This window comes from Patagioenas fasciata, chromosome 13, assembly GCF_037038585.1.
Source record: "Patagioenas fasciata isolate bPatFas1 chromosome 13, bPatFas1.hap1, whole genome shotgun sequence".
Lineage (NCBI taxonomy): Eukaryota > Metazoa > Chordata > Aves > Columbiformes > Columbidae > Patagioenas > Patagioenas fasciata.
Window position 1 is genome coordinate 23,936,530 of NC_092532.1, and position 13,459 is coordinate 23,949,988.

Here is a 13,459-nt window from a genome sequence, read left to right on the forward strand (position 1 = left end):
AGGCGGACAGAGCAAGCAGGTGCTGTTTTCTAGGAATTACACGATTTACAGACAGGAAAGCTAGCTGAAAGCTGGTATGTTAATAGAAACATGGGGAAAAGGTTCCTTTATTTTATGTGATTATGTTTAATTATCCTTTAAAGCACACAGGAAGGCTGTAGCTTTTTTTCTGCTGCAGTTAATCTCCTCTTTTGGTTTCTATTTACTGTTTTGATGGTTCTTGATGCCTAGGCACCATTTCCCTTGGCAACAGAGTGCTGGTTGCTGTATAGAAGACAGGACAGTGACAGGGTCTTCTGCCCCACGGAGTCTGTGCGTCAGACATGCGCTCTGCCTGTGGAAAAGGATTCGTTATTCGAGACGGGGCTCCCCACCGGCTTTTACAAAGGACTTTGAGGACCATTCAGACAGACTGAACCAGTAAAATGGGTTATTTTCCCTTGACATAGTTTTGTTAAATCACTGGGTTGTTTTAAAGGAAATAAGTACATGGAGTTCTTTTGTTTTTAACTGAAGTTAGACTGACTAGCCTATAGATAAAGACCCGTTCTCGGTTAGTTCAGGGATTTGCTAACTGGTGAGATGTCAAGATGTACAACTGCATAAGAAGGAATTGTTCTAGTGGTCTTAAACTAAACTCAAGCACAAAGCGATGTGGAGTGGATACGCTGGTACACAAAGCTGGACCTGTGCGAGGTGCGGGTCTGGGTGCGCAGCGTGCGGCGGGCGCTGTGAGTGCCCGGCCGAACGGGTGGGGTGTGTCTGTGCAGGAGAGGCCAGGGTGGCAGGGGAGTTCAAAACTCTCCTTTCTTTCACGCTTTGTTTTCTGCAAATTCACTAGAACAGGTGTAGCACAGTGAGACCGTACTTGACCCACCCGCAAGACTGCTCGCAGAGTCAGATTTCTGCTAGTGCCATGCGATCCCACAGAACGAAACCAGAAGAAGTGGACTGCACAGAATCATTTGAGCCTTGAAATTTTATTATCTTGTTTGCATCAACCAGTTATTCCTTTCAGCACCAATAAAAGACAAAACCCCCTCCCTGTTGTTCAAAATGCCTTGGTTTTATCAGGTCTGAGATTGTGATTTTCTTGCAGGCAAGGAAACCAATGAAAATATTTAATTTTTTATTTTTTTTAATACATTTATAACAAAATGTCAGAAGGTGTGTGCTTACCATATAAAAACATCAGGTTCCAGAAGGATACAATACCGAAAAATTATTGAAATAAAAAAGGTTATTCTTATTACAGGATTTCTAAACCTTAGCAATAATACAAGTCTTTAAAAGCATCAAGATCATATTTAAAACAAGATGGCATGGAAAAATGAGACCTTCAGTAACAATTTGACCCTCATTTAACGGCTGATAAAATTGGGAGTTTTTCAAAGTGCTTGGACTGTGTTTCTGTTCTCATGCTGCAGTGCCAGGAGGAGGTGCGAACGAAGGCTTCATGTCCGAGCTGATGATATGTGCTGACACTGATGTGCTGCTGTGTGATCCCAGGGCAGCTCAGAGACCAAACTGGGGACAGTCAGATCGGCTTAATCTGGACCACCAAACAAAGAGCATTTTTAACAATTCCGTTATTGGAATTTTAAGTTCCTTAAGTCTTACTGTCTTACCCAACAAGCAGGACTGAGTGTCAGACTAGCCAAGAGTGCTTCTGGGAGAAAACATCATAACGCCCTCACTAGGTAGGTAAACGCCATGTACCAGACAGCTTTCGCAAGGGTTTCTCTAGAGCAGGATGCAGGCTTCTCTTGGAGCCAGCCTGTGATACAGTTTCTGTTTGGTTGCTTTAGACAGCTTCTCCTAATCATCCAGTTTGTGATGGAATAAAACTAGCTGGCCACCACCTGCACTGGTCACAGTGAACACTTTCTCACTTACCATGAGGTGCATTACTACCCTGGTTCTCAGCGGCTGAGCTGTGGTGCAAAGCAGGTGCGTGGCGCACCCCTCAGACAGCGCACAGATTAACTGGATCTGCATGCGCCTGAGAGGCTGTGTTCTATAGGTTGTGGTTTTGAAGTGACCTAAAGGTACCAACTTTGTAAGGATCTGATGTCCTTGAAGCTTCTGGAAGTTCTTAGTTTTCTGCTGCCCTCATTTTGTGTCTTTTGTTCACTTATTCTAGAAGTACTGTTGTAAAATGTAAATTGGATGTGAGAAACAGAAGATGGTATCTAGCTTTTACAAAAACAGATGACACTTCATCTACAGTATCTCTGTTGAGTGGCAGTGATTAAACCAAGAATAGCGTTATCACCCACTTCTTGAAGATACCTGAAATTCCTGTACAAAGTGGGGTAAGCGTAGCCGAGTGAGCTTAACTCAGATTTCTTAAAAATAACATCCTGCTAGTAAATTGGCTCATGCTATCCCTACGGCAAGTGGGATCGACTGCCGTCCGAAAAGCTGTCCAGTGTTTGGTTTCCTGGGCATGTTCTCCCTGGCCCTCCCACCTGCTGTGTTTGGGGTTTTTATGTGTTTGTTTGATTGTTTAGGCAAATATTCTGTTACAGAGTACCTGTCTAAGGCCTGTAGTGATTAACATCCTGCCAGCACAGCCTTGCCTGAACAACTCTCTGTGAGACAGTATATGGAGCTGTAGTAGCATGGGTGTAGCCAGAGCTGATTTTTCTCTAGGATGTTACTGTGCTGGAAAGGAAAGCCTGCGCATTACAGTTTCCTGGTACGTATGCTCTCCGACTCCTGCAAGCACACCGTGGCATCAGAAGGCACAGCATCAATGCAAAAACCACAAGGAACATGTGTACAGCGGTGCCACAATGCTGTGCTTCCCAGCATCGGTCTCCTGCAAAGTCAGATCCTTAAGACAGTAAAATAGTAAGAACTACCTAGACTGTTTAAATGTATGTGCATCGTTTAAAGAGAACGTTTTACAGCCATCCATTTCCTGATCACTGAGAAACTAAGAACATCAAAATCTAAAACAGTTTACTTTGAATTTGAAAAAATATTTCTCAACGTCTCTCAAAGAGTTGACAAAAGTGCCCGTTTTTGGTCAGCACAAAGCCACAGGACTAGTTTAAAAGTAATTTAGACCACGTTAGTTGTACTGTAAATGTAACATTGTTTGGCAGTAGTTCTATGATTATACCCCACACAGTGTCAAATTCAGCTCCTGCAACTGATACTTAGTGAAGTTGATATCAAGTTGTAATTTACATTGTTAGGAAAGCTATTAAAAATACTGTACCTTGTATTTAATCTTACCACTGAGAAATAGCTGCTGGGCAGCACAGGAATTGCTACTGATAGTGTGTTTTTTAAAAAGGTTAATAAAATACAAGCAAGGTAGAAAAAAGGATTAAAAGCATTGTTTCAGGTACAAGTTTTTTTCTGAATTGGGGGAGAGATAAGAAACCAGAAAAACACATTGCACATACGTGCACTCTCTGTATAAAGAGAATCATACAAAGGGGGACACTGGTGATGCAGTGGGATAGTACACTGAAGTCTCTGATGCTGTAAACTTGAATTCTTAATTTTACCAAAAAGGGGAATTGAGCCTGGTTCCGTTTTGAGTCCCCACGGGTTCCTGTGCAGACCACCCCGCGTTTGGCACGTACAGGTTGAGGAGGCGGTCTCTGCTGAAGGGACGCCGGGACTGGAGAATGAGGCACCGAAGGCGGCAGAGCAGCTGCAGCGGGGCAGCGGGAGCGGTGCCTTGCTGCCTACCTGGAATGAGCCAATACTGGTACTCCAGCACTTCTGTAACTAGGAAGAGTTTCTCTACATGCAAAATCAGGCTGATCTAAGTAAAAGTTCTGTTGTTTGCTGCAGCTAATTAAGCCAGTACCGGAGGCTGTGCGGACTGGGATCTCTAATTTCAATCTAGTCCGATTTAGCTGAAGCTGATTCCTAGCAGGTGTAAACTAAACCAAAACAAAATATCTTCAGGAATTTGTGGCCAGCATAACTAAAACAGTTTACTTAATGCAGTAAATACAAGTATTAAATTAACTCTTTATAACACAATTTGTAATGTAAGAGGAAATAACACTAAAATCAATAAGGAAGTAGGCAGAAGAAACTAAGTACTGGTTAAAACTGAAGGGGTCTCATTGTTCTCCCAGCAAAACCAAACCCTTCTGAATTTAAATCCCTAAAAAAATGCCAAGTCTAGTTATGGACCTGGTTCTCAGCTTTTCGTTGTTTGTTAAGGTTACGGCGGCTGGGTCAGCCAGGTCCTGGGGTCAGATGGCAGAGAGGAGCCCCATATTTAAAGAGCTGCAGTGGAAAGAACATGTGAATTAGATGGTAAGGCCCCTACTAACGTCCGGGAGTGAATGGAGAGTTGTGTCTCCGATACAAACCAACCCTCTGCCCCTACTAGGGCTGAGAGTCACACTTCTGTTCTCCAGTACCAGCCACACTGCACTTCAAGTGTACTGATTCCTTTGGAAAATTGTTATTCTGCCTTATCAATCATACACTGTTCTACACTTTTTCTCCCAAAATGTCACTTACGTTTATTTTAACTCTATATCTAGCATGCATTTTACAAGCTATTTCCCACTTACTCTTTCTAGCTAAGGCAGAATGTTGGCCCTGGTGTTACCAATTGTACTACAGGAATCTATTCACTCTACTGTAACACACATATCATCCCGTACCACAATTCAGAACTGTCCCACATATGAGAAAGAAAGGAAGAAAATACATTACAGGAGAACTATATTTCTTCATAAGGGAATAAGTTGTGCTTAGAAAGCTAAAGGCCCAGTTCTGGAGTCATTGCTCAGACAAAACACTTCATCATTTCAGTGGGAACACAGCTGGTAGAAGGGTAGAACTCCAAGGTGTCCTTGAAGTCTTAATTCCAAATCTTTTAAGTATCCTTAAATAGGGCAGGAAGATACTGGTCTGCAAACTGAATGGAGTGTGTGTGTGTTTGTTTGAAGACCTATCCGTAAGGACAGAAGGGTTTGCCAATCCCAGAATGCCTTGCTTTGGCTGGTATCTGATTTTTAAATTCACGTCCATTCTGCTATTCCCCATGTATCGTACTGACTATTGTATCTCAGAGTGGCATGCAGTGCTGGCGCATGCTACTGATGCAAGCACGCTACTACGACTTCAACAGGCTAAAAAAGAAAAAGCTTTAGCTTCTTAGTTATACAAAGAAATTATGCAAAAAACCATTGAGCGCACTAACTCACAGACTAATTACAAACTAAATTGTGCTATATATTAGTATAAAAACATGTTTTAGTAAGAATGGCACTGGTTCAGAAGGAATTAGGACTTCCATCTTGGTTCCGTTCGGTCCACAGTGTAAGCATTGTAGTACAGGCCTGCCCTGTTGCCTGAGCAACTTGTGACAGTGGCTTTTGGCCACAACCCCTTCCGTTTCTTCCCTTTTTATATCCTCCATTGTTGGTACATTCTGGGAGTAGCCCAGGCCAGGTCTGGTCGTCTTTCCTAACGTGGCACCAGAATAGTTCATTCTTATCCTCTGATATTTTCTTAATATCGTTAACGTTTCCCTCTTCTAATCTCTCAAAGCTGGTCAGTTTTAAGGGTCATCTTCTCCTGTAGACACCATGAGACGCATTGCTACTGGTAGGTGGTCTGTCAACCCTGCTAACTGGGTAATAAAGCTGAACTCTTCTACTTCCTGCAGAGGGAAAGTGAAAGAAATCATTAATTTGAAAACTGATCTGTTACACCACACACCAGCACTCAGCCTCGGTAGTTTACTTCGGACTGCCTTACTGTATTAGTAGATGCACGGGACCAGTTGAGCTGGGCTGGGCTAATGGCAAACTCTGCCACACAGGGCACGTCAACGCGGTGCAGTTGATGAGGTAAACCATTTACAAAATACACAGTTGAATTAGTCTGGATTAAATCTATTGTACCTTTTCCTTCCATTTACAGCACCATCTGCATTGTTCAGACAGACCTTCCTGTAGCGCCGCAGTGGATAATCCACAGGCGTCAGGAGGGGCTGGCTGTGCCGTACTAGATTGGCTATGCAGCTACCAAGGAAGCCTGTCTCCATTAGACTGAGGTGTGGAACCTGAAGCGGCAGGGAACCCTGCTCCTTACATCTCTGAATTGCAGCCTTTATGCTGGCAACGTTTTACGGGACTGAACGTTCTGTAGGACATACGGCTTGCTTCCCAGCCTCTGAAAGCTGGGCAGGGCAACCTCAATGCTTGACAACGTAGCTGTGCCCTCCCACCAGCCAGGTACTTACTTGGCCAGTGCTTTGGACGTGGCTTGCCAGAAGCACAGATACTTCAGCTCTTCAGGAGCCTTTTGGCTAGCATCAGCTAGCATGCCACAAGAAGCAACAGTCTAGTGTCTTCCTAGTCACTCATTTATCTTTATTCTCCCAGCATGAGCCTTATAAAAGACTTAATCTGAGTCAAAACTATTCAAATATTGGTTTTGTTGCTGTTCATGTGAAATATAAGATGGGTTCACCATACAGATGCACCATGGGCATTTGTGTATCTGAAAGAGGAAGTCTAAAAACAATTTAGCTGCTAAGGTGCTGTGACAACGGACGGAGGTATGTGCTAAGTTATGCTGAATTGCTCAGTCACTTGCCCCTCTGCAGTAACTGCAGTGGGGTGTACTAAGTGTGAACTGGTTTCTCATTTTCAGCATGGAATTCTGCATAAGATGAGCTCCCACACCAGGAAGCACACAGTGCACTGCAAGTTCTCATTTTAGTTAGCCCGTGTCAGCTTCTGCCTGGGTCAACTTCTCCTTGTAACTTAGGTTGGTTTCCTTAGGTATAATAAAAGCACATCCAGACACTTTAAAAGGCTAAAGTCTATTCAGACTGCTGGCATGGCAAGCAGCAGCCAAAACACTGAGTCTGGCAAAAGTTTAAGGAATGGAAACAAGGTTGGTTGTTTTTGAAAAGCAGCATATCTACCAGTATCCCTAAACTAATCTTCAATTTGCTTAGGTAATAGGTTTACAAACTTGGTACTTGCATGCAAAAGTAGAAAATAGCAAAGCAGTATGTTCTCCTTGAAGTAGGAGTTTGAACCCCAGCGTAAGAGGCGGCAGTGTGTCCCGACTACTTTGTTTGCAAGGTCTGGTTCTGTGTCAGCTCTGGAACTCACCACTTTCCATTCCAGGTAAAGACCTTCTTCTGTATAGAGCATATAGTCAATCCTCCTCCCGTTTCCTTTCAGTGATGCCTTCCTCCCCTTTTGACTGGAACTGTGGTTCTTGCTGGTGGGATACACTAAGTATCCTTTCCTTCCTTCTTCACTTTCCAGCACCCTATTAAAAAAACAAAACGAGTGCTTTAAATGTTTGCTCATTTGGTCCCTTTGTGCATTACTCTAGGTGCTCTCCAAATCACTTGTCCAAAAGGACTGTTAAATTGAAAAGCACAATCTTCTGCCAAACGTTTTCCAATATGAGGCTGTGCTAACTCCTGACAATGCTCTTAAAGCCTCCCGGTGGGTTTGGCGTCGCTGGTGCCATACGGAGGGCCTGCCACTGTTACGGCCTCGAGCAACTTGATCTAACTTTGAAGTTAGCCCTGCTTTGAACGTGATTTTGGACTAGATAACCCACAAAGGTCTCTGCCACTCTATCTCTACAGTAACTCCATGTTGCTGTCTGTTCTGTGGTTTTTTTCTGTTGTATTGGATTTAAAAGGAAACTTGGTTTGCCTTCTTGTATTTGATTTAAAAGATCTACCAAAGTAGCGCTACAGGCAACAGACACGACTGTGCATTCAATAGCAGGTGCTGCATATGGTAGCTGCGTGTGTAGGGTATTCTGCAATCACAGCTGGTTTGCTCCGTAACTGCACGCAGAGAGGGTCGGATTAGGTTGCCGTTTTGCTATCTGGCTTAAAACTCAGAAGCAAAGTACTTTCAAAACCACCTCCTTGAAAATCGCTTTCCTTGACTTACCTGCCAAAACCTGAGCTCAAGGTTCTGTGGTTTCCCTGGTAAGAGTTGATTACGCCATTAAGCTACATCATCAACTGTCGCAGGAGAAACACTGAGCCATGAACTTGGGTCCTAGCAGGTACAAAGCCTTTAATTTCACCTTGGAAAAAAATAAGATAGTTTTGATCACCCAGTTTTTAAGATTTGACTTTGGATGGGTTTTATGGGGTTGGGTTTAGGATTTGGTTTTATGCATGCACGTGAGAGTACAGAATGAAGGAAAAACAAAAGACAAACACCAGACTCTCTTGATGTGCTTTAATGTTTGAGATTCAAATGCTTCGTCAGTTTTTGTGTCTTTGGAAGGATCTGAGTGGTGGCAGAGGGGACACAGCACTTGCAACCATTGATTAGGTCTCAGCAGTATTGTAATCTGTAAGTTTGGGTTAGTTAGTACATACAAGAAGTACTTTATGCGCCTTCAAAATATAACCATGACAAAATGATGGTCATTCAGAACTCTTCTTAACCCCCTTTGAATTTAGTGAGGTATTGAAGGTTCTTAGAGTTTACTGTAACCAGTTTATAAAAGTAAGCTTCCTTTTACATATTATTCAGTTTTAGACTGACATCTAATACCTCACATTAAATTGCTGCCTGCACCCCATTTGCGAGCTGATTCCACAAAGAGCTAATGCAAATTATTCCCTTCCTGAAATTCTTTCTCTCGGTTCAAGCAAGCAAGCTCTTTGATGGAACTGACCTCTTTCAAAAGTGGTATTTATATCTGGCAAAGCTAATTAAGTAACAAAGTAGAAGAAATTGCTGATTAGCGCTGCAGTGCTCCTGAAAAAAAAATCTTTTTTGCATTAATTTAAAAGATGAATTTGTTTTAGCTTCAATTGTGTCCTTTTAAAAGTCTGTGAATGCTGGGGATTCACTTAACCCGCACAGCTTCTCCAGAGAAACGTGAATTTCCAGTTCATGAGGAAAACAACCTGTAGATGCGCCCTGTCTGCGAGTAGAGCCGGCGGCGCTCGGTGTGCGCGGCTGTGCTGCCCGCCCTGCGCGCGCCGGCACCAGCGCTGGGAGTCTGGCTGTGCCGTGCCAACGGTTCAGTGCTAACGGCTTCAGTGAACAGAACTAATGATGACTCAGTTGCACAACCAAACCTCGGTTTTGTTAGAACAATTGTCTAAGTTCATAGGAAAAAAGAAAGGAAGGATAAAAAGTAATCAGAACTTTACTTTTTCCTCGAAAGATTTTCAGTCCCCAATAAGTCCAAAGTTTCATATAAGAATCCTGTCCAGCAGCAATCTGGCACCAGTTTGTGTGCAGCGCTGCGCACAGCCGCAGGGACCAGAGGACGCAGAGCAGGATGTGTAAGGGAGCCACAAAGCAGAACTTCCTCCCACATCACAAAGCTCGAGGGACAATCTCTCTCACTCACAGGGGAAGCACATGAGCTAAGGACCGCTCTTCTCACTGGTGTTGCAGCCTGTCACCGGAACCGTGCTCCATCATCCAGCAGTGGAAACTGGGAAAATTTGCCTTTAAATCTCGTTTCTTAGCCATCCTGTGCCAGGCTCTGTTCAGGGATTAGAGCAGTAACTACTCCTACATTTAACAGTCCTAAAATTACATTCGGCCCTTTGATGGCAACCGCGAGGCTGGTGTGGCCCCCGGGACCACGGGTCTGACACCCTGGTTGAGGGGCTTATTCCAGTGCTTTGGGGGAAGGTCACAATCATCTTTGCGAGATAAGATGAGATGAGATGAGATGAGATTATTTGTATGCATTTCAGGAAGCCTTTCTGAGCAGAAGCTTGTGTGGCAGGGCCCAGATTGTTACATCTAGCTTATTAATTGTTCTAGAATTAAAAATGACTGGCTCATTATTTGTACCGAGTATGTTCTTCTAGACCAATCTTTTACATATGCTGTACTTAACATGAAAGAGATATTTAAAAACTAGTTGTTCTGCTGCTTTTATGACCTAATTACTTTAGTAATGTGAGCTACTTAATGTTATTTATGAACTAGAGAGGAGCGCTGATGAAGAAGTGCTGCTCTGGACAGCTTACATGGCCAGTTTAAACGTGTGTTTTCTATGTCTGTAAAGCCTGATCAAGGTCTATTATTGAAAAATTTGAGAATGGATCCATTTTAGGCTGTACCCTGTTGTGCTGTGTGCATGAATGATACGTGTTGGCTGGGCAGTGTTCTGTGCTATTGAACATTTAAATGTCTTTAAAGCCTGGATTTGATTAATGGCTTTAAATTTTGCTGAACTTCTCAGCAGTTTTTCTGTTTCCCCGTCCCTTCAGAGATGGGAGGACAGGCTCCCCTGGCCTCTTGTGGAGTGATGGTTTCCTTCATATATAAGCACCTCTACATAACATACACATGCAGATCCCTGTTTCCCCACAGATCTCCATAAAAAGCCAGTGGAAATTCCTGTCTAATAGAGGGGGGGTTTCATCAGTTTAAGAGAATTACAATGTATTGCAGAAAACTGAAAGCCACATTAAGTAGGCACAAAGTATTATGTATATTCTGTTACCAACACTGAGGAGTATTTCCCAGTTCCACGAGGTGCTGTACATACACACAGGCAGCAGAAGTAATACTCTGAAATCTTTACTGATCATCTGATGGCTCTGGATCTGTCGATCATGTATTTGTCAGCTGAACCTGACTGCTGAATAGAAGTAACTCATCAGAGAATAAACCACACCACCCCGAAGTAATGTGGTGACAGATTGTCTCAAAAGGCGCCTTGAAAACACAGGTGGGGTTTTTTTGGTTTTGCAGTTTTAATGTATTTTTGTTTTCATCAGCTCCAAGGCTGCTCTTGGAACCACGAAATAGACTGTTCCACCCACACGCAGATCTGCATTCGCAAACTTGGCTGCAGGGCCAAATTACCTTGCTTTTGCTTTCCAGAAATGCCTTTCACACTCACCAAATCCATGTTTTCACCACGTGAATAGGAACGCCTGGACATTGCAGGCTGTTGAACGTGTAAAGCGTGACTTGCGGTAACAAATCCTTATTTTGAATATAAACTAAATCCAGACCTTATGTCTAGAATTTTGTTTCTTTTTTCAAAGCTGATACAAAAAAGACTTCAAGGGGTAGCTTCGCCTCATACACTCAACTGAGTCTGCCATCCATCCCATGCGGCGTACTGTACTTTGTAAAAACGCCGACATGAACCATGCCTGTGTAACGTACCCCCTTTCCATTCCCTGTGTCATCTGAAGCATCTGCACAGACTCATTAGTTCAAATAACTTTAACTCTTTAGTATATTTGCATAATAAACATCTTTTACAGTTACTCATGATAATAACATATTTAGTCCATTAAAATACCCTTCAAGTTAGAGAAGCTGTAAAAAGGATTATCACATTCATTAAATGCTTTAAAAAGTACAAAGCTTATAAATTTCTTGAATACCTGTACTGTTAAATAACACGCCAGTGGAGAGAAATTAACCCTAAGACTTCTGCAAGTTAAGGCGTGGGGTTTTTGTTTCTCATAAATCCACTAGCTTAAACCAAAGATACCTGCTTCAATGGCAAACACGCCTTAGAAGAAATGCCGCGCTAGGATCACGGATAGATAATAACCATATTCCTGGTTACGTCTGGTGCTCTGTTTAATTCCTCCCTATACTTGTGAGCTTGCTTCTTAAGGTGTATCACATTCTGCAAGCACAGGTTTTTAACTGTTGGCTTGGGAGTGGGTATTTTCTTTGAGGGAAACTACAGCTGTGTTGTTGCTGTGAGCACGGGGCTGCCTGCTGCCGAAAGGCCTCAGACAGGCTGCCTGCCCCCTTAGCAGTGCTTGGAGCCTCCTGTCCTGTGGGCCTGTGCGGGTAGGGCCAACTCCAGAGACAAAAGAGCACGGACTGCAGTTGCTCTCATCTTTACACCCATTTAAGCCAATTCTTTTAGACTTCGAGAAGCAGCCACTTTTCCTTCCCTTTGATTCCTGTTGCCCAAATACTCCTGAGTGAAAAAAAAAAACATGGTTGGTTGGGGTTTTGTTTGCTTTGGTTTCGTTTCTTTTTCTTTAATGTCCATGAAACAGCCCTCAACTTGTGAAATGTTAAAGAGCAAGCGATGAATTGGCTTTTGAAGGAATTGTCTAAAGCGCGTGGGAGGATTAGGAATTGCGTACTTCTGTAGGTTATCTGGAGTGCACACTTCTTCATCATACAGTCCTTCAGGATCCAGCAAGGTACCTGTGAACAGAAAGGAGAGGTGACTGTGGGCGCACCCCCCGGGATGCGCCGCGGGGGTTCCCGGGGGGCGGTGCGTGCAGGGCCCTCGCTGGGGAGGGGGCACCTCACTGGCAGAGCACTTTGTGCTCGGTTCGGAACACAAGCCACAGCCGTGCACAGCGGCTCTGGTTTTGACACTGATTACATCTCACGCCTGACTGAAGGACATTTTCAGTCTGATTCTGTATTTTCAGAATAAATACAGGAAAATAATTTCTTTTAACAGAGAGGATGAGGATACTTGGCTTTAGTACCTCAGCTTTTCTTTTGCTGTCTCCCTCCATACATCTTCTATTCCATTTTAACTACAGCACAGTCCCTGCCTAAGCCTCTTATGTTTTCCTGGCAAACATTCCAATCTGAACTTGACCTTCACTGTTTTCTGTTGCTTCTCCTTTCTGTGCTCTGTACACTCAGTCTCTCGTTCCTTAATAATTCTTGCTCTAACTGTTCTTTCTTGCGTTCCATCTCCAATCTGTAAGCACAGGAGATAAGCAGAAGTTGAGAGGTCCTAGTGGCAGGGACCGGACCTGCTTGCTGCCTACAGTCTAGATGAGCAACTTTGCCAAGTCCTCACAGGCAGCTCCTCTATCCAGCCCTTGCTGCTGCCTGCCGCCTTTCAAAACGTTGTCTCCACCCTCCCAGTTTGGCAGCCCCCATCTCCAATTGTTTTGTTTTCCTGCTACAATAAAATCGCATTATTAAGCAGTTCCACATTCTTACCTTCAGCATCTTCAGTTCTATTTGCTTCTCTACAGAAAGTCTAATTCCTGATCTAAAACTTCACCAAGTTCAACGGAGGTTCGCCAGGTATTAGTATCTCAGAGTTCTACCAAATCTTTAATTAGATGAACCCTACAGGTTCATATTGTTGAATTGCTTTGTTACATCCTCACATACAGTATTTATAGAACACCAACTGGAACATTCTGATCAGAAGCTGCAGGCTTTCACTGTATGCAGAACATAGAGAAACAATAGTTTGGCTTCCCTCCCCAAGCAACCTAGAGATTATTTCAAAAGTAGACTTGGTGTGGGAAGGCATTCGAGTCCTCAATGCATAAGTTCTGGAGTGTAGACTGACATTTGAGATCTCTGGTTGGTTCTAAACTATAATTCAACATCACACTGTTAAGGTTTATCAAACATATGTTACAGAAATACCCCTTGTAAACATTTGGTTTCCACCTCATTCTCACTGCCCCTGAGCTGAACTACCTGCTGCTTATAGATGTGGTGGGAGCGACAGAGAAGTCGATGTT

The 13,459-nt window shown here is 43.4% G+C and overlaps 1 protein-coding gene across 5 annotated transcripts in view; it reads right to left on the reverse strand.

Annotated features, from left to right (window-relative positions):
- Positions 1–961: 961 nt before the first annotated feature.
- Positions 962–13,459, reverse strand: part of SMPD3 (sphingomyelin phosphodiesterase 3) — a 99,474-nt gene continuing 86,976 nt past the window's right edge. For all 5 annotated transcript variants that reach the window (XM_065847937.2, XM_071814394.1, XM_071814395.1 and 2 more), the window contains 3 exons: positions 12,095–12,158; positions 7,122–7,284; positions 962–5,653 (listed from right to left, as the gene is read on the reverse strand). In XM_065847937.2, the coding sequence (XP_065704009.1) occupies positions 5,552–5,653; positions 7,122–7,284; positions 12,095–12,158 (329 nt within the window). In that variant the 3' untranslated portion in view covers positions 962–5,551. The remainder of the gene's footprint in view (positions 5,654–7,121; positions 7,285–12,094; positions 12,159–13,459) is intronic.